At 39.0% G+C, this 20,232-nt stretch overlaps 1 protein-coding gene across 1 annotated transcript in view; it reads left to right on the forward strand.

The window, feature by feature from the left end:
• Window positions 1-16,067: 16,067 nt before the first annotated feature.
• Window positions 16,068-20,232, forward strand: part of LOC149192473 (uncharacterized) — a 91,897-nt gene continuing 87,732 nt past the window's right edge. Inside the window, exon 1 of the mRNA XM_089406937.1 lies at window positions 16,068-16,162. Coding sequence (XP_089263063.1) covers window positions 16,068-16,162 — 95 coding nt within the window. The remainder of the gene's footprint in view (window positions 16,163-20,232) is intronic.

Genomic DNA, 20,232 nt, shown 5'->3' on the forward strand with positions numbered 1-20,232 from the left:
ACTACTTTATCTCTTCTCGTTGGCATTTAGTCAGCTGCCTCTTCATATTCAAAGACACTGCCTCTACCTAGTCTAACATGGTAGGATTAAGGCAATGTAAATCCAACCACAGTTGGGTTTTAGTTGCCTCGTGTTGAGCCTGAGAGCCTGCTGCCCTCATGATCGTAAACAATAAAACGCATAGTGACAGGTCATCCACTATTGGGATCTATAGCTTCCTGCTAATGGGTGATTTTCATGCCCCCGGGCATGCTCTTGCAATCAACATGCCTAGCGACTCTCCAATGATCCACACACCACCCATGCAGGGTCTCTCTCCTTGTTGAGATAATCCAGTGAGAAAATATATGTCTATCGCATCAAACTCGACCTCCTGCCCCCGGATTATGAACTTACCCTCTGTTGGGTTCCATGAGCGAATTAAGAACTCTAGCAAGTCCAATTGTGCTTGTAATAGGGGCGTGAGGAAGAATTTAAGTAATCCACAGTTCCGAAGAACCTGCATGCATTGCGGGTCAGTTGCCCCTCTTTCGTCATCAGCATCGTGCATGCGTTATTTCCATGCAAATACCATTTTGCACCCTGCATATGCCAATATCATATGATTAGAACTTGTTTGAGTCATTTTCATTTTCTAAAATGGTGTAAAAATTAAATTTGTATGTGTGTTGCGTTCATCGAAGTTATTTCTAAAACAGCTGTGACGGTCAGATTTTTCAGTTCACCATTTCTCATAATCGTCACATGGGTACATGTGTTTCCTGCGATGATGTTGATTTTGGCATGTTTAAAATTCACAGTCGTCGCAACCCCGCGGGGATTTTCTGCAACGACCGAGGCGATTTTTTGGAATGAAAAATCCTTCCAAACTCAGCCAAAATGCATGAAATTAGAGCTCAAAACACTTAAAACACAAAGGCAAGGACGAGATACTTACTTGGTGAAATATTGGCGCGGAATTGATCACCACAGCTATGGAATTTGACCCCCAAATTTGCAAAGGTGCGTGTTGTTTTGAAAATTACCAAGGTTAAAAACTAAAACAATGTAAATATGTTTTTAACCATAAGTCTTATATAACCTTATTTTTTTTAATTTAGGGTTTTTAACTATAGGCTTTTGGGTTTTACTATAGTTTTTGGGTTTTTCCTTATGGTTTTAGGGTTTTTGACTTAGGTTTTTTCTAACATTAAACATGTATCTTTGTCGAATGGATCTTATGCTTAGGTTTCTCTGTGCAGGAACAGGTGTGACGGATATAAGTTCTGGTCGATGCATGCTTGGTACATACCGCGAAATTTTCCCACGAGTCTTCTTTAAGCTCTTTTTTGACTCGTAAAATATGAAAATATTGTCGAGAATTTTTCCCTTTTTGACTCATTAAAGATAATAAAAATGGCGGTCTGCTTTCAGCTCTTTTCCGATCGTTTAAAAATGAAAAGATGGCTGAGCTTTTGTCGTTTCAAGCTCATTTTGGTTACGAAACATCATGTCTCCAGTAATTTTTCTACTTTTTTGGATTGGAAACACTATTCACGAAAAGTACTCCTTAACCGAAATGGTCAAGCGGTTCTCTTGAGTATTGTTTTCTACCTTTTCGGGCTTGAGAGACACAAACTTATGAAAAAGGGGCCCCCCTGGAGTTTTCTTTTCTGTTTCTTTTTCAAACTCTCTAAACATGAAAGAGACTCCCAGTTTTACCTATGTCGGACTCATTAAACCCTGATGACATTGGACTCATCATCATGATGAGACCCGAGCTTCTCCTCCCTAGGGCTCATTAAAGTTTCACTAGGTTGGATTTGTCTGAAGGACGAACTTATATCGCAAGCATATGCTATCCTCTTCAAGCTTGTTTTTCAAAAATAATTGGGGTACTTGCCAACAATGGCAGGGGAAAATTTGGAAATCTTCTATTAGTTACCTACGGCAGCTAGTCACTCTTGAACATCGACACTTTTGCTTCTCGTCGGGTTTGGGATATCCTCACATCGTCATTAGCCTTCCAGGATTTGGGTTTGTCATTTTGCCTCTTTCCATTTGATCCTTGTTGTCTCCATCAAACCTTCGATGCCTTGGTACCAAAATGCAACCACATTCCGGAGTCGTGTTAGAGTATACACAACAGACAGCTAAATAAATAAATCTCACACAGCATAAAATATGAGACAGCATTTAACGTGGTTCACCCAACCAATCTAGGCTACATCCACCAAACAGAGGTATCGGCTTATCAATTATTCAACAAGAGATTACAACAGATTTCCTCTTCCTCAGACCTTACTTTTTTTTTATTTGCCTCTACAGGCTTACAATTTATAGATGTAGAGAAGAAACTGAATAATAAATTCTATCACAACAAAATAGGATAGAATATCTCCTCATCAGGATTTGATGTAATCAGTTTAAGAACAAATCCTATTGTTGGCATTATCCATGAGATTTTATCCAAATTAATATATACAAAATCTCAACAATCTCCACCTTGACAACAATTAGCCTGATACCTCGTTCCTATTTATTCTTTTCATTTTCTTTGCAAACCAAGAGAAGCCAGACACTATTGTAGCTTCTCTAATAAAACCGGTTTTGTGAACATGTCTGCACAGTTTTCCTTTGTATGCTCTTTTTCAAGAGAGACTCCTCATTCAGTGATAACCTATTGTTACAAGGAAAAGTGTCTATGCAGAACTGCTAATCCCACTAAGGCTGGTAGCTACCTTAGAAACAAACAAAGTAAAACTACTTTCGTTTTCCTTTATGAAAGATAGATGAGAGAAGAATAAAGGAGACCAACCTCTGTCTTGCGCTTGGTTCCTTGCTCGATTCCTCTCTCTTCTGATAGTCCTTTCTGTTTTCCTTTCTTGTATACCCAGCTTCACAGAGTACCTATAGAATCAAAGCAGCATAACACTATACGAGAACATGGATCTATTATCATAAACAATCTAGTATCAGATGTAAATTTACCATACAAATGCAAAAAACATAAATCACACAAGAGTATGGAGGAAAACTTGAATAGCTTTATTGATAATCAAGAAAGAGCCAAGAGAGTTACAACCAATCGTTCTGACCCAGCATCATCCTCTCAGCAAGTGAGCCCTTCTTCACCTCATTAAAAGCTTAGATCACCCAACATTATGATGTTGCCTCAAGAAACCAATAGCAATTCCTTACAAGATGCAAAATTCTAGCCTCTGGATCTCTGGGATGAGGGATCCATATATAGATGTCTGTAAGGGAGGTGAGTCAGCTTTTGAGATTTGATTAGTGTCTTCCCTCTGATAGTTCTTGCTTCCACTTGGAGATTGATGATCTCTTACTCATCCCTGGTCGAATTCAGAGAGGCAAGTGTCACAGGAGAAGTTTCTCGAAGATTCCATGCTTCTCCACCTCACGGATTGACACTGCCATTTGTCCCTTCTCGCCCATCACACCCCATAGAAGGGATTTTTGAAATGCAACGCACCTACTGTGTGTATTTAGGTGAGATGCAACGCACTTTGCCTATGGAGAAGGTGAAATGGTCCAGTTTTAACCAGTTCTGAGCAGTTTTTCATGGAGAACTTCTGGGAGAAGCTATAATCAGTTGACCTTGTTCTTTTAGGGGTTGGAACAACACTTCTAGGAACTTGGGAGCCCTTAGTTTATGGACATTTATGCTTGGGGTTGCAGTGCCCAAAAATTTATATAACACCTATCTTACAAAATGGTACTTTATAGGTATATGCTTTGATTTACTATGATAGGCTGTATTTTTAGCCAAGTGAATTGCACTTTGACTATCAAAAAATAACTTAATGTTGTCTTGTAACCTACCAAACTCACCAAACAAACCTTTCAACCAAACCACTTCTTTGCAAGCATGTGAAGCAGCTATGTATCCTACTTTTGTAGTGGATAAAGCAACAATGTTTTGTAGCTTTGACATCTAGCTAATAGCTCCACCTGTAAGAGTAAAGACATATCCTGACGTTGACCTTCTCTTATCCAAATCACCTGCAAAATCGGAATCAACATATCCGCAAACAAATTCACTACTTCTGTTATAAGTGATACAATAATCACTTGTGCCTCTCAAATACCGAAGCACCCATTTCACTGTTGACCAGTGTTCTTTCCCTGGATTTTCCATATACCTACTGACAACCCCAACTGCATGTGAAATATCTGGTTGTGTACAAACCATCGCATACATCAAACAACCTACTACATTGGCATATGGAATTCGAGACATATATTCCTTTTCTTCATTTGTGTTAGGACATAAACTTGAAGAAAGCTTAAAATGGGAAGCTAAAGGGACTGAAACTGGCTTCACATTGTTCATACCAAACCTTAAGAGTATTTTCTCAATATACTTCTTTTGTGATAACCATAGCTTACCATTGCTCCTGTCTTTGAAAATCTCCATTCCCAAAATCTATCTTTCTGCTCCTAGATCTTTCATATCAAATGTCCCAGCCAACTGAGCCTTTAACCTTTTGATCTCACTTATGCTTTTGCTTGCTAAAAGAATGTCGTCAACATATAATACTAAGATAATGAACATGTCAATACTTAATTTCTTAAAGTAAACATAATGATCATATTCAATTCTTATATAATTTTGGCTCATCATGAAAGAATCAAATTTCTTGTACCATTGTCTCAGTTACTGCTTCAGACCATACAATGATTTCTTGAGCCTGCAGACAAATTTCTTGTTGCGATTTTGAACAAACCCTTCAGGTTGTTCCATATAAATCTCTTCATCTAAATCTCCATGTAAGAATGCAGTCTTAACATCTAGTTGTTGTAATTCTAAATCAAGTAAAGCAACTAATGCTAAGACAATCCGAATTGAAACAATTTTTACAACTGATGAAAATATCTCATGAAATCCAATTCCTGCTTTCTGAGAAAAACCTTTCGCAACCAACCTCGCTTTGTACCTGTCTTCTTTATCATCAACACCCCTTTTCAATTTGTAAACCCATTTACATCCTACAGTTTTTCTATCATTGGGAAGTTCTACGAGGTCCCATGTGGCATTCTTGTCTAATGCCTTCATTTCTTCCTTCATAGCTTCTTTCCACTTATCACTGTTAGAACCTTCTACAGCTTCCTGATAGCATAAAGGTTCATCATCATTAGCGGTTAAAGCAACTGAAGTAACATAATCATCATACCTTTTAGGACGATATCTAATTCTCATGGACCTTCTTAAAGATGTTTCTGGTTCTTCCACAATTTGTTGATTATTATCTGTAGGAACTTCTTCATGATCTTCATCTAAAACTCGTTCTTCTTTACTATCATCAGTGTTTGAACTGGTTTCAAACTGAATATGTTGAAACTTAGGTACATTTTCTTGTTTCAATTTAATATCTACATCTGGATTATCGAGTGAAGATTCATTGAATTTAACATCTTTGTTAATGATGATCTTGTGAGTAGTAGGATCCCACAACCTGTATCCCTTAATCCCAACACCATATCCAACAAAGATATATCTTTTTGATTTAGGATCTAATTTAGAACGTTGATGTTTCAGAATTAGAGCATATGCATCACAACCAAAAACTTTCAGTTTATAATAATCACAAGGATGACCTTTCCATACCTCTTGAGGAATTTTGCATCCTATTGCAGTTGATGGTGATCGATTTATCAAATAACAAGTCGTAGATACTGCTTCTGTCCATAATTCCTTCCGCAAATTGGCGTTACTTAGCATACTTCTTGCTCTTTCTAAGAGAGTCCTGTTCATGTGTTCAGCAACTCCGTTTTGCTGAGGAGTATAAGCAGTAGTTCTATGTCTTTTTATCCCAACTTCCTTGCAATAATTATCAAATTCCTTTAAAGTAAACTTACCACCATTGTCAATTCTTAAACATTTAATGGTTCTTCCAGTGATATTTTCTACTAATGCTCTAAACTGCTTGAAAACTATGAATACATTAGACTTTCTTTTCAACATGTAGACCCATACTTTCCTAGAGAAATCATCTATAAAAGATACAAAATATGATGATCCTCCATATGAGGTTGTAGGAGATGGACCCCAAACATCAGAATGGATATAATCAAGGATTCCCTTACTAGTATGTTTTCCAATTTTAAATTTTTGCTTGCTTTGTTTCCCATATATACAATGTTTGCATAAATCTAACTTAAAAGACTTTAAACTAGGAAGTAACTTACGATCAGATAAAAAAATTAATCCTCTTTCGCTCATATGGCCCAACCATTGATGCCATAATCGAATAGAATCATTGTTGTTTTCAGATACAGTTAAAGCATGATCTGACTATGTTCTTCCTTCTAACTGAAAAAGATTTTCAACCTTCTTTGCTTTCATTACTAGTAGGATTCCTTTATAAATTTTCATTACTCCACCTTGAATAAAAGTTTTATATCCATTTGTGTCTAGCATTCCTAGAGAAATAATATTTTTTCTAAGTTCAGGTACATGTCTTACATCAGTTAAGATTTTAATTGTCTCATCAAACATTTTAATCGGGATGCTTCCAATTCCCACAACATTACATGAGACATCATTTCCCATGTAAACTACTCCATCATTGATTGATTTATAAGTTTTAAACCACTCTTTATGAATGCACATGTGATTGGATGCACCAGAATCTAACAACCAATGTTGATCATGATTTAACAAATTAACTGATAAAACTTCATCACTTATACCTGAACCGGATGGTGAACCTGTATCTGTCATGTTTGCTTCTTTATTTTCTATTGAAGAGTCTCCTTTGGATGTTTGTTGTCTCTTCCAATAGTCCTTCTTCAAATGTCCCGATTTGCCGCAAAACCAGCATTTTAGCTTACACTTCTTCCCTTTCGATTTTGACTGAGAGTTGTTCTGCTTACTAAACCATCTTTCTTTAGATTGACCTCTAACCATCATTGCTTCTGATATAGAGGTTTCTTGATTTGACCTTTTTCTAGTTTCTTCAGACAGCATAACTCTAACAACATCATCAAATTCAATGGTTTCTAATTAAGACTTATAGAAGTAACAAAATGATCCCATGACTCAGGCAACGAGCATAATAAAGTCACAACTTTATCTTTTGAATCAAATTTTACTTCTATGCTATCTAACTGCACCAAGAGAGTATTAAAGGTATTCAAATGATCAGTTATTGTCGTACCTTCCTTCATGCGCAAGTTGTACAACTGTCTCTTCAGAAGAATCCTATTTGTTAAGGATTTAGTCATGTACAGCTTTTCTAGCTTTGTCCATAGACCAACGGCAGTTTTCTCTGACACGATGTTAAATAAAACATCATCTGCCAAACACAATCGTATGCCGCTTAGTGCTCTATCATCGATGTCACTCCATTCGTCATCTGTCATGGCCAAAGGTTGTTTGGATTTTCCCAAAAGTGCCTTCGCCACGCCTTGTTGCACGAGTAAATCGTGCATCTTGACTTTCCAGATTTCGAAGTTATTTCTCCCATTAAACTTCTCGATCTCAAACCGAGCACTTTGAGTTTTTGACATAGTGAATTTAACTTCTTTTCTATGGAACCTTAATTGCCTTTTTAATCAAATTAACATTTTGATAAAATTCCCCTTTTCAAACATGCAATTATCAAAAGCAAAAATATTACAACAAATGTATCATGCTCCAGCCCTTCAAATCACAAGTAGCAAACTAGCATAGCACAATGAATATGCAATCCATACCGTATCAGTAGTGATGTCAAACAAACTCGATCTACGACATCTCCTTCAACACTCTGGCTCTCTTCGCTCCTTCTCCCGCTCCACGGAAGCAATCAAGAGAACGGTCTTGTTCCAGCCCTTACAAAACGCAGCGCAATCGACCACAGCATTTCATTCCTCCAGACGAAGCCCACAAGCAGAGACCAGGCTCCACGTTTATTAGCTCAGAAAATAGGCGTGGACAGAAAATCAAGGTGCCGAGATGAATCTCAGCACATTCGGAATGGATTTACAGACGTTTTCACGCAACGCCGGTTTTCAATCCTTTATTCTTGCTCCACTCCAAACTACTGCACCATTTCATTCCTCCGGCTCCCGGCACTTTATCCTCCAGCTCAGGACTGCTTTATCTTCCAACTCCCAGCTGCTTTATCTTCCTTCTAAGGCTATAATCGTTTGCGTTTATCATTCCACTGGCTTTGCGGTGCTAGAAGCCATGCTCGGCCCGCCTAGAACCGCCAATCGTGCCACGTTCTGCAACTTTTGACATTCAATACACAGGAGAGTTCGACTTCAAACTTATAGTGATTTAAATGCTCCGACACTTAACTAATTAGTATAATGCTTTGAGCATTATAATGATTATAATGCTCCGACATTTAACGTGGTTCACCCAACCAATCTAGGCTACGTCCACCATACAGAGGTATTGGCTTATCAATTATTCAACAAGAGATTACAGTAGATTACAACAGCAGATTTCCTCTTCCTCACACCTTACATTTTTTTTTTTTTTCCTCTATAGGCTTACAATTTATAGATGTAGAGAAGAAACTGAATAATAAATTCTATCACAACAAAATAGGATAGAATATCTCCTCATCAGGATTTGATGCAAACAGTTTAGGAACAAATCCTATTGTTGGCATTATCCATGAGATTTTATCGAAATTAATATATACAAAATCTCAACAAGTCGTGTCGCCAATATGTTCAAGAGTTTAATCCTTGTGCAGTTTGCACCCTTACCTCCTCCTCTGTTTCTCTATTTCATCCATCTTCATCTTGTTCCTTGTCTCATGTCATTGATGAGGAAAACATTATGGCCCTCCTGCAACGGGTCGCTTCTTGTCGACACCAACTCAGTAACCAGGAAGTAGATCTAGAGATTTCTTTCAGTACCTTGGAGCTTGCATGCCTCAATGGAAATTTCTTCACACTCGACGACAGGCTTCCATTATTAGTCATCGATCGGGTGATTCCATGAGTGTTCGACTCCAAATCATTCTTCACACTTTGTGGATTTTACTGGCAGTACCTTGAGAACCATTGACATTATTGGTGGTCTCTCTCATGCTTGTTAATGGTTTACATCATTGGCCGGTAATCAAGCAACTTTCTAGTATGCTTGACTTCAGCACATCTATTCGCATATTCGAAATTATACTATGATCGGTCGAGATTCAAGACCCCAAACTAAGATCACATAATTTTGGGTTGCGTGGATTGCTTTGTGATTGCATACATGACTCTTTGATTGGATGGTTGCGACCATACCTGAGTTTTTCTAGATGGCTGCGACCATACCTCTATCTTTATATGGTCTTATCGACTAGGTGGCTGTGTCCATACCATAGACCAAGTTTTATCTGTCTTTTGGGTGGCTGCGCCCATGCCTAGACTACATGTGTTTCACTGTCAGAGATATAAGTTGTACTTGCACCTACAAGCTCTCAATGATGGTGTTCTGGTTTGGTTATGATTTCGTAAAGCATTTCACCCCTCCCACTCTCTCAGCCTTCATGCTTTAGGGGGCCTCTGTTACACAGTAATTTGTCACTGGCCTCATATCCTCGGATATCGAATAAAGTTAGTCTTTGAGCGACATCTCCGCCATGTCAAACATCAAATAAATGTGTCCACATCTTCCTACTCATCCAAGAAGATTAAACAAGTGTTCCCTAATCCTGAAGATTGACCCTTTCACCCATGTTTATGCATCGTCGCAAGTAAACCTCATTCTGCCTGTGATGATTCTTTGTAATGAACTATAATGTCGCAATGTCGTTGCAGGGGTACATCTGTTTCCTGTGACGGTCGAATTTTAGCATTCAGCACAAGTCTTCAAGATCTTTCTTGTGACGATGGCTCTGAATACATTGCTTCCTTGCGACGTCATCGCTGAGCCCTAGTGTATGAATTGTGATGATCTAGATATGGCAAATTAGTTTGAACAGAATGCTTCTGGGTGGTTCTAGAACTGGTTGTTGGATCAAGGGAGTTCGCCTTTCCTCCTCTGGGATGGTGGTTCCACCTTTTGAGAAACCTCCCTTGAGGATAAGCTCCCTCTCCCTCATTTTATGGAGGATCCTCCTCTTATTAGAGCACTCCCCATTGCTATGATCAGCTAGTTTTTGGGATTGAGCAAATTAGTTAGCTTTGGCGTGAGTTTGATAGTTTGCAGTGTGAATTGCTGATAGTTTAGCAATTGGTTGTGGATTGCCTTAGGCTTGTATTAGTGTTTGTGAGTGAGAGAGAGAATTATCATCTACTTGGGAGACCATCTTGAGAGTGAATGCTTGAAGAAACTTACCGGCTAAACCCTCTGAGAAAGCTTGCGATGTCAAGGCTTGGTTGTAAGCTTTGCCTTTATTCATTTTAATACAATCAATGGTGATTTCCTATGTCATGTGTGATATATACTTGATAGCTTATGGTTCCTTGACTCTGTAAGTAAATAGATAATTGTTGTACTCTGTTACGTGTTCTTTTGTTCTCTTGTGTTGTTTCAAGTGAATCGCTCATTGAAGAGAATGAAACGATAGCTAAAGCAGCACAATGAAACCTCCATCAAACACTGGTTTGAGGTAGGTTCTTTCAACAATGACCGTTTAAGGAAATTAGCTATTGTTTTGTCTTGTTGTGACTAGACTCACTCTAGGGCTAGAAGGGTTGCCTCTGTCCACAGAGGGAACATTTCCTACATCACAACACCGCCTTCACTTCCATGGTGGAACTTACTAACAAAAATATGCGTATGATTAAGGTCGTGAGGGAAGCCTCCCGAATGGTCCCCGAATTGGCCATTCCTAAGTATGCAGAGGCAGATGAATAGGTCTACAAGCTTGCTACAGGGGTGCGCAAGGCTCGCACAGAGTTGGCTAAGATTCAGCTATAGCTGAACCTACAGATTACAAATTTATAGTTGAAGGCCCAACCTTCAACTACATCGGAAGTAAAGAAGCAGTGCACAATCGTTGTCACATAGGTGATAGCAGCGGTAGACAGTGTAGTAGTAGACTGCACATAGCTTTTTGAATAGTCATTCGAGGTCTTGACGAGCCTACAGGAGGATCCTAATGTACAGCGTCTAGAGATAGAGGTGCAAGAATTGTAGAAGCACTATGACGAAGTAAAAGGTACATTGCGCACCATCGCTCTCACACAAAGACTGGCAAAGCTGCAGGAGGCCAAAACATTGAAGGAACACGTAGATGCAGCACAGCATAAAGAGGCAATGATGAAGGTGTGCTTGAAGCCCTAGTTGGACGAAGCTTATTCAGTCATGGCCTCGATTGAAGCCAAGCTTGCTAATTTGAAAACGACTCAGCAGAAACTTTAGGCTGACAATTTAGGACCAGTGATAGAGCAGTTGGTTGATGAAGTGAAGCAAGCAGCCACAAAGTGCACCGCCAAGGTTTCCATCATACAGGTTGAGCTGGGAGGTCTTCACGCCAAGATCTCCGCACCCACAGAGTGACTCGAGGGTGAGTCACCATGTTTTTGTTGGGGGCCTGTTGGGAACGAGTTCCCCCAAGAGCAATTTTGGGGCTAAAAGCCCATGTTTTGAGATAATTTTGTAATAAAGTTGTAAAGTCTCTACATTTTGTGGCTACAGAGCACGAAGGTATCAAGATTAATAAAGGGTTGTCTGCCCTTATTTTGTAAAATGTCAAGTCGACTGTAAATATCTACCCATGGTCCACGGACCATGGGATTGTATAAAAAGGAGCTAAGTAAGTAAGCTCTAAGTAGTGAGTATTGAAGAGAAAAGCATTGGAGTTTTGGTAGAGAAGTCTAAGTGTTTCAGGTCTTCGCCTAGGTAGAGGCTCTACAACTTAGCGCACAGAGGCCTAGGGTGGAAGTCCGCAACTGAGTGCGCGAACCCTTGCAACTATGTGCGCAGGGTGGATAGAGTCTGTATTAAACTGGAAGATATCAATAAAGAGAATTATTGTGTAAATTTTGTGTATTTAGTAATTGTTAATGCATCTGATTATATTGCGTTTTGGGTTTAATTTACAATGTTCATGTGATGCGCGAATATATGTGATTGTATTGGTTAATTGAATGCAAGTAAGGATATCAGTTTACACAACGCTAACTGTGATTGATTAATAATATAATTAAAACACTTGAGATAACTTGGGACCCTATACCATACATTTTCATACCTGCACAAAAGTACTCGACCACAGGTTAAGGCTACACAAAGGTTAATCATACACCTTCGCGGAGGTACTGAAGGATGAAATAAAGGGTAGACTAACAAAGCCCTAAGGCTTAGTGACCTGTGCGAAAGTAGGGGCACAGGGTATAAACTGACATCACGACCATCTCAGGGTGTGGAAACTTGGTTCCAACATCCCCCCATACTACTCCGGGTGAGACTTTAGTCCGCAATCCGCGGGTTGATGCCAAAAGGGCCAATAGTGTATGGATTTGCTTGGCTAACTAACGTTGAACCTGGGTCAGGCACCAAAAATCCAACAACCTTCGCAAGACACTACAAAACCCAAGAGTCGACCAAATTCAATGTAAAAAACACACTTGTATGGATTGAGACAGATGTTATAATCCTGAGATCGCAGAAAGATGGATCTTAAGTGATCTGGATGGTCATGATGCTTAGTAGAATGGGTTAGTAAGCCGTCAAGGTAAGGCTAAACAATGTGTTGAATATCATGAAATGCATAAGACATTTATCTTTGGAAGGTAGCGCCATCATTTTTTAAACCGAAAGGAAGATTTTTATAAGAAAAAGTGCCCTGGGGACAAATAAAGGTCATTTTATGTTGATTAGCGGATGAAATGTTGATCTGGTTGTAGCCAAAAAAACCATCCATGAACTCGAAAATCTCACTCCCAATGCATTCGTCGATGATTTGATCGATAAATGGAGTGGGATAATTGTCTTTTGGACATGCGTGATTTATATTGTGGTAATAAACACAGACACGGATTGTACCCTACTTTTTAGCAACAGGGACAATGTTGGACACCCAATTTGTCAATGGAATGGAATAAATAAAACCAGCTTTTAAAAGCTTTTCCACTTCTACTTTAATAGCAGGTTCTCAAAAATTCTAGTTTAATGGAAATGTCAAGAGGCATACTAGCAATGATGTTTTCCATGTTACTCTCCGACAAGACTTCATGCACCAGGATAGGTGTCTGAAGTTGAGACATTGGGCAATGAGAAACAAATGCTTCAAGCCACAGAGGCATCTCATTAAGGCTGTGAAGAAAGGAAGAACAATGATGGAGACCGTTCCAAGGAGTTTCATCCAGACACATAACCTCAATGATACTCTCTTCAATGAGGAATGTTTGTTCAAAGGATCCTGAGAATCCCAATAACCAAGCTAAGGATATGGCACATAAGTATTCGGGTTCATACTAAAAACAGCATGAATTTCTGAAGCGGCCATCGAAGCCAAGACAATTTCTTGATAATTTTTCTCCAATGGACTTAAAGGCATAGAATCGCTAAATGAATCAATTAAATCTGGAGTAGGAATAGTCCAAGGATCCGTAGAAACTAAGATCATATTTATTGAAGTAACATTCGGAGGTGGGAGAGTAAAAGTACCCATTAAAGTAGAGTCTTTGAAGAGGCCTGCCCCCAAATTCTCATAAGGAATTTCAGTATTTCCCACGTAAGGGACATTTATGTTTGATGAATCGGAAGAAAAAAAATACAGTTGGTCGACAGTGACAATCTTTCCATCATGAGGAAAATGAAGCACCCGGAACAAATAAGAAACCACAAAAAACATAGCTTGGGTCCAGCCTCACCCGAGAAGAAGGTTGTAGTTGAGATTCGCATTTACAACTTCCACTTCTAGTTCAACGGTCTTTCCTTCCAATGTAATTGGAAAGTTCATGAGAATACCATATGGACGAGAGCCTCTATCATCAAAGGCTTCCAAATTGTTCAGGGACTGGTTAAGAGAAGGAGAGGCAATGGCCTTCCAACACGAAACAGACATGATGCAGGTGGAATCACCTTCATCAATAACAATCTGATGGATCGTCTTTCCTTTAATGAGAACCTGTATCAGAAAAGCAATCTAATGAGGAAGACGAGGAACATGGTTTTCAAGATCAAAGGTAATCAGACTCGAATTAGCACGATCAATGGCACTTATAGAAACAAAAATGATTTCCATTGCGTTGGACAGGTTTGGAGAACCTCCAAGGCAGACATTGTCGAAGGTGCTTGAGCTAAATCCTCAACAATATTGTAGTGTTGTGCAGCTCTAGCATTCATATTATAAGATGATTTCCGAAGTACACCCTTGGGAGGTGGTCGGATTATAGACTCACTATTAGGATGCTCAATATGGAGCAGACTAGAACTGGATGGAGTGGAAGTAGAAGGTATATCGATGACTTCTTTCTCCGCCATTTGTTTATGCGGGGTTTGACAGTCTTTTGTTCGAGTAGCAATCGAAATAGGTGATGAACCTTGCATCATGAAAACTTGGGAACCAGAGGAGGTAGAGGATTATAGTTGGTCTACCAACTACATCTGTTGAGATGGAAAAGGTTCTTTTAAAATAGTTGGAGTCCCCTTCAATAAGTGGTTAACTTCAGAACGTCAAGGACAATCCTTGGTGTAATGATCTTCCTCATAGATGAGGCAAGGATATTTCGGCTTCCTTTTAGAAGCATCATCAACAGATGATTTGGGTGGATCCTATTTTGGGGCATCAGCTTTGGCTTTACCTTTTCCCTTTTTCTTACCTTTAGAGGCCTTATTTGTTGTGATAGACTGAACACCATGTACCTCAGAGGTTTTACCAAGACTTGATGAATTTTTTGAAGGGTTATTGGAACCGATGTTTGAAACAAATTTTTTCTTCGAGGAAGCTTTCGTGGAAGTCTAAGACACGGAACCAATTACACCATCAACAGGTGGTACACCAAGAGACTTTGATGCTGTCAAATCCAAATATGGTCGCAGAGCATCAGGAAACATCTCATACAACGTGCCAGATTGCGAATAAACTAATTCTAGATACTGAGCACGGGAAATAGCTTACTCTTAGTAACACATCTAGCTATATCCTTAGCAATCTTGTTAACGAATGATTTTGTGAACCATTCAGTCAACAACTCATCAGCAATCTCGAATTTGATGAGGCAACACGGACGTCTCCATTCATGGATATGATCGGAAATGTGGGTCATGGTATCTTTGGTAAGAGGTGTAAGCAAATGAGTGCTAGTTTCATGCCAAACTGGCAATTGGAAGTGGGTGAGGAAGGCCATAACTAGAGAGTTGAAGTCAACATAGGTAGCTCGAGGCAAATCGATATACCATTTTGTGGTAGCACTCATTAAGGTTCTCTGAAAGAGGTGAAGATGGATAGAATTGTCAACATATGAATTTGAAGAGCACCATAAGTGATATTTTATCACATGGGCTTGCAGATCCTCTTTAGACTTTCCCTCGAATTTGGGGAAATCGCTTGGAGTTTTAGTTGGAACTAGAGGCCAGTAAGACAAATGGAAAATAGGATCATTTGTGACCCGTGAGACATTAGGCAGCTCCAACATAGCCAAGAAAGGAAATTTAATATTCAACAACATGTAGGGCCTTTGAGGAGGCCCAAACAGTGGGTTCCAACCTTGTTGGTAAGGATTTTAGCCCCATAGCGAAGGATTTTGTCCATACGGGACTTGATTTTGCCCCCACTGAGGGTTACCTTGACCATAAGGTGGATTTTATCGAGGGTAGGTTTGATATTTACCTACCATAGGTTGTTGGTAAGCATTATATGTGGCATACGAGTTGTAAGGTTGTTGAACCTGTTGATCCTGGACCTGAAGAGTTTGGCCTTGCTGCTCTAGGGGATGACCTTGTGCTTGCAAGAGCTGACCTTGTTGATAGGCATATGAAGCTTACTGCTGCAAAGGTTGATCTTGTAGTTGCAAAGGCTGACTTTGTTGTTGTAAAGGTTGACCTTGTTACTACAAAGGTTGGCCTTGTGAAGACAAAGGTTGAGTAGGTTGTTGAACAAATTGAGTTTGTTGCTGCAAAGGTTGTTGAGACTGCTGCAAATGTTGCCCCTATTGCTGCAATGTTTTCCCTTGCTACTGCAATGGTTTCATATGTTGTTGCAATGGTTTCCCTTGTTGTTGCAAAGGTTTCCCTTGCTATTGCAAGGTTGTTAGACAGTTCCTTGGGATATACCCTGTGAGTATTGGTAATTTCTGAATTGAATCTGACCATATCCACTAGGAATAATGGATTGACCAGGATGGACATAAGCTCCTACTTGCAGAGTGTAAGGCGGATTGACTGAGGCTTGCGAACCATATGGGACATAAGCCTATTGGATTGGAAACTGAGCCATATAAGGTTGTTGATACTAGATGTTACCTGACCCGGATGGACCAATCGGGTTAGGAATACTACCGAAACAAAGTTGATTAACTCCAACCATGTGAGTTTGTAATCCACTCAAATTGGTTTCACATGACACAAGAGGAATATTCAGATTTTTCCCCCTAGGCAGTGGCACATTCTATCCATTTAATGGAGGGGGAGAAGAACTAATAGAAACCTAACCTAAAATAGTCAGTTGTACCAGAAGGGTTGGTTGAAATGACGATACAGGTCGTGATGTAATCGTAGGTTGAACAGGAACTGACGTGACAATAGTTTGTACAGAAATTCGAGAGCTCACATTTGGAATGAACAGACTGGATGTAGGCTTAGAATTTGAAGACCAAATGGGATTTTGATACAATGATGAAGCACTAGGAGTACCTGGAACTAATTGAGCTAAGGTTGTATAACAAGGTGGAAACATGGGTCCACTAGTTTCAAGAAGGGTGAGAGATGGGACTCTTCGTGTAAAAGGAAAGCCTTCTGGAGGGAATTCATGTCCTTGTTCATCATCGATATGAGGAGTATGGGTAGTGGAAAATTTCGAATGAGCTGAAGAAGAGGTTGGGATTTCACCCTCTGACTCCACAAATGGAAACAACTGGTGACGAGGAACTCGAGATGTGCGAGGAGATAACTCAAAAGGAATACCAAGCTGATCATAAGGATTGTAAGGGCGTTAAGGAGATATCACAACAGAATTGAATAATGGATTCGATGGATGAATAACTAGCCTTTGCGGACTCATAGGGGTCTGAATAGGATTGTCTAGGGTCTCAGGATCAGATTCTTGAGGTGACCAGGAATCCGATGGAGGTGGACAAGAAGACAAGAGTTAGATACTTAAAATAATCCCAAGTTCAAAGCCTTTATCTTCAAGTGACTGAGGAAGCTCTAAATGAACTCCTTGGGAGGACCCTTCAGTATCAAACAATGAAGGGGAAATGTGAGATGAAATCAATGGTTCAGCCATGATGACTTCCTCTCAAGATCAAAAAGGAAAGGATATTCATTAAGGGCTTTATTAACAATCTTGAAATTAACAGGGAATTCCTCAATATTGGTCCAAGAAGCAGTTGCTTGGGTTCGGCATGTTTATCATGGGCATTTATTTTTAGAAACAAAAACTTTACCTTTTCATCTTTTAAGAGTTGAGAAAAGGACGAAAAGGTGACTCTAGTCACTTTCGATGGTTTAGCGAGCTTGAAAGGACAAGTTCTCGATGATCTTTTCAAATTTAAAGAGTCAAAAAAAATTGAAATGACCACTCACGTAACTCTAGGCAAAAGGAGTACCAAGTAATCGTGAACTACAATATACACCCTAGCAAATAAATTTACCAAGGACTTGACGTACGTGCAGGAAATCTCCCTGAATGTTGTGTTCGGTGTATCATGTTTAGAGGGTGGTAGACTCGGCTTTCCTATGGATAAATATTTGCAACCTATGGGGGTATCACTTTATATACTCGATGGTATGGGGAACATAAGTTTCTGCTAGCGTTGTCTAATGCAAAAGCGAACGACAACTGCTATGTTTTATAGACGATGGAACATGTCTCTAGCCTAAAACACTAAGTATGAATGTTAATTTTTCAAATTCTCCTTAGATTAATTGATAGATTTTAAAGTTGATCTTGAAATTATGTTTTGATTTCAAGGCCTTAATGATGTTACCTGTTCCTAAAATGAAACTAGATGATGCAATTGAAATCCTTCAATTCAATGAAACTTATCTATGTAAGGAAGAAAATTACCCAAATCATGCATCGAACCAATGATCAATGCATCAACGATAGTTTCCAATGCTAAATACAAAAAATGAAATATAATCTTTCATTTCACAACAAATGCAATGCCAAAAAATTGATCTTAAAGTAATCTATCTTAAGATGCAATGATATATATATATATATATATATAGATACTTTAGTGGAATCAATGTAATCTAGTGCAAAAAGTAAAGGAGAATGAAAACAAGCCAAGAAACATGAAAATTTCTTTCACATTAATGATTTGAATGCAACAAAAAATTCTTCGAAAACTAATTAAAAGATAAACACTTTCGCTTTCGCTTTTCAAAACACAAACTCAAAGAAAATAGTTCTTTTGATTCAAATGAGACAATCAATTTCTAATATATTGTTTTTCAAATGGAACTTAAGTGACTTTCATAGTATCTACTCAATCCGACATTAATGAAAACAACTTAAGACTCAAGAACCAAAAGTGATTTGCAAAGGATGCCCAAACACACAAAAGACTCTTTAACACAGGTAATTGATCTCCAATGAGAAGACCAACGAGTGGATGAAGGATGACCTAGAAGACCTAGAAACCCTAAAAGGCTAATCAAACTTCAAACATACTTAAACCAAGTTAAGAGGTGATTGCAACCAGAAAAGAAAAGAGTCAACTAAAATCACACTAGTAAATCACTGGGAGAAGGTAAAAAGAACTGAAAACAAGAAGACAAACCCTAAATTTCTTTAACTTTTGTTATCATCACACTTGTTAAGAGAAAAGAAATGATCATCGCTATTGTAATCAACACATCTCCGATATCATCACCACTATTAGGGCCAAAAATGTGATGGGCGAGAAAAACAAAGAAAAAACACAAAATCTTCAAGAACAACTCAAATCAACAACCTTCAAGCATTTACCAGAAAGTGAGACTGGCTACAGACAAGCAATGAAGTCTGGGAATGGATGGTTGATCAAACTCGTCAAAAGACAAGGTGAAGAATTGAAAGGAAAGGATCATAGGCTCCCCAGTGGAGTTGCCATTTTGTTGTCAAGGTTAACCCTCTCTACAGATAGAGATGATATCTATAGCCCAATGAGTGGGTATAGCAACTGAAGTCACAATCAACTAGACATCTTCCTAGGTTACAATTAAAAATAATAATGAAGGAGATGGCCTACCTCTTTCTGATTCTATTCTAATCTCCTTTGTTGAGGACCTTGAACCACTTGTATCACGGGCTTGTTCCTACTTCTCTCAGTTTTTATGCACCTGCACAAGTGATCAAGACACAACAAGGCATACCAAAACAAATAGAAAATCCAATAGAAATTTACTTAACTGGTCAAGGAATGTCAAGCTAAATGATACATGAACATATGCATTTTGGCAAGATGAATCAGTAGTTGTGTATTATTAGAAAATAAAGGGAATCTTACAACCAAAGCCTTGATGTTTATAGGCTCTCCTTGAGTGATAATCCAAGTCTAAGACAAGAACTCCCCAAGCACTCCTCCAACTCAAATGAATAGCCTTTAGGCACAATATTAGCATAAGGGTGCAAATAGACATAGACCAACCATTTGGGAATGTGAGAGGATGCATTTGTAGGCTAGGAAAGGGAGTTAGGACCTCTCCAAAGATAGGATTAGGCCCTCATCTCAAGGAGGTAGCTAATAGGGATAAGACCAAGAGGCCAAGTTGGGAGGATTTGACCTCATCTATGCCAGAAAACCTCCAACTCATTGCTTGGAAGCTTCTAGATCACGAAGATTCTCATCCTCTTTGGGAAAATTACCTCTTTGGGATCATCACAGGTATGCAAGGGAACAGAACAATGTCATCGTTAGTCAAGTATAGTGCAACACATGACCATCGTTGTTTTAAGCCTTATAAGAGCAATGATTCTCAATTTAGGGTTTTAGAGCCATTTCTTCAAGGAAATCTCAAGGCATTTTCCAATCAATCTCTTAGGAGGGATCTGAGTTGTATACAAGAATGAGTACACTACATAATGGTCATGTTTCGGGCACTTCGGGGTATGTCACAGGGAAGTGCAAGAGGTGTGACAAAATAATGTGTAATAGGAATTTCCTCATAATGCCAAGCAAACACGTCTCAAAACTCTT

The sequence above is a fragment of the Pinus tabuliformis genome, chromosome 2_2 (assembly GCF_031772625.1).
Source record: "Pinus tabuliformis cultivar Carrire ecotype Pingquan chromosome 2_2, CPIR1, whole genome shotgun sequence".
NCBI lineage: Eukaryota > Viridiplantae > Streptophyta > Pinopsida > Pinales > Pinaceae > Pinus > Pinus tabuliformis.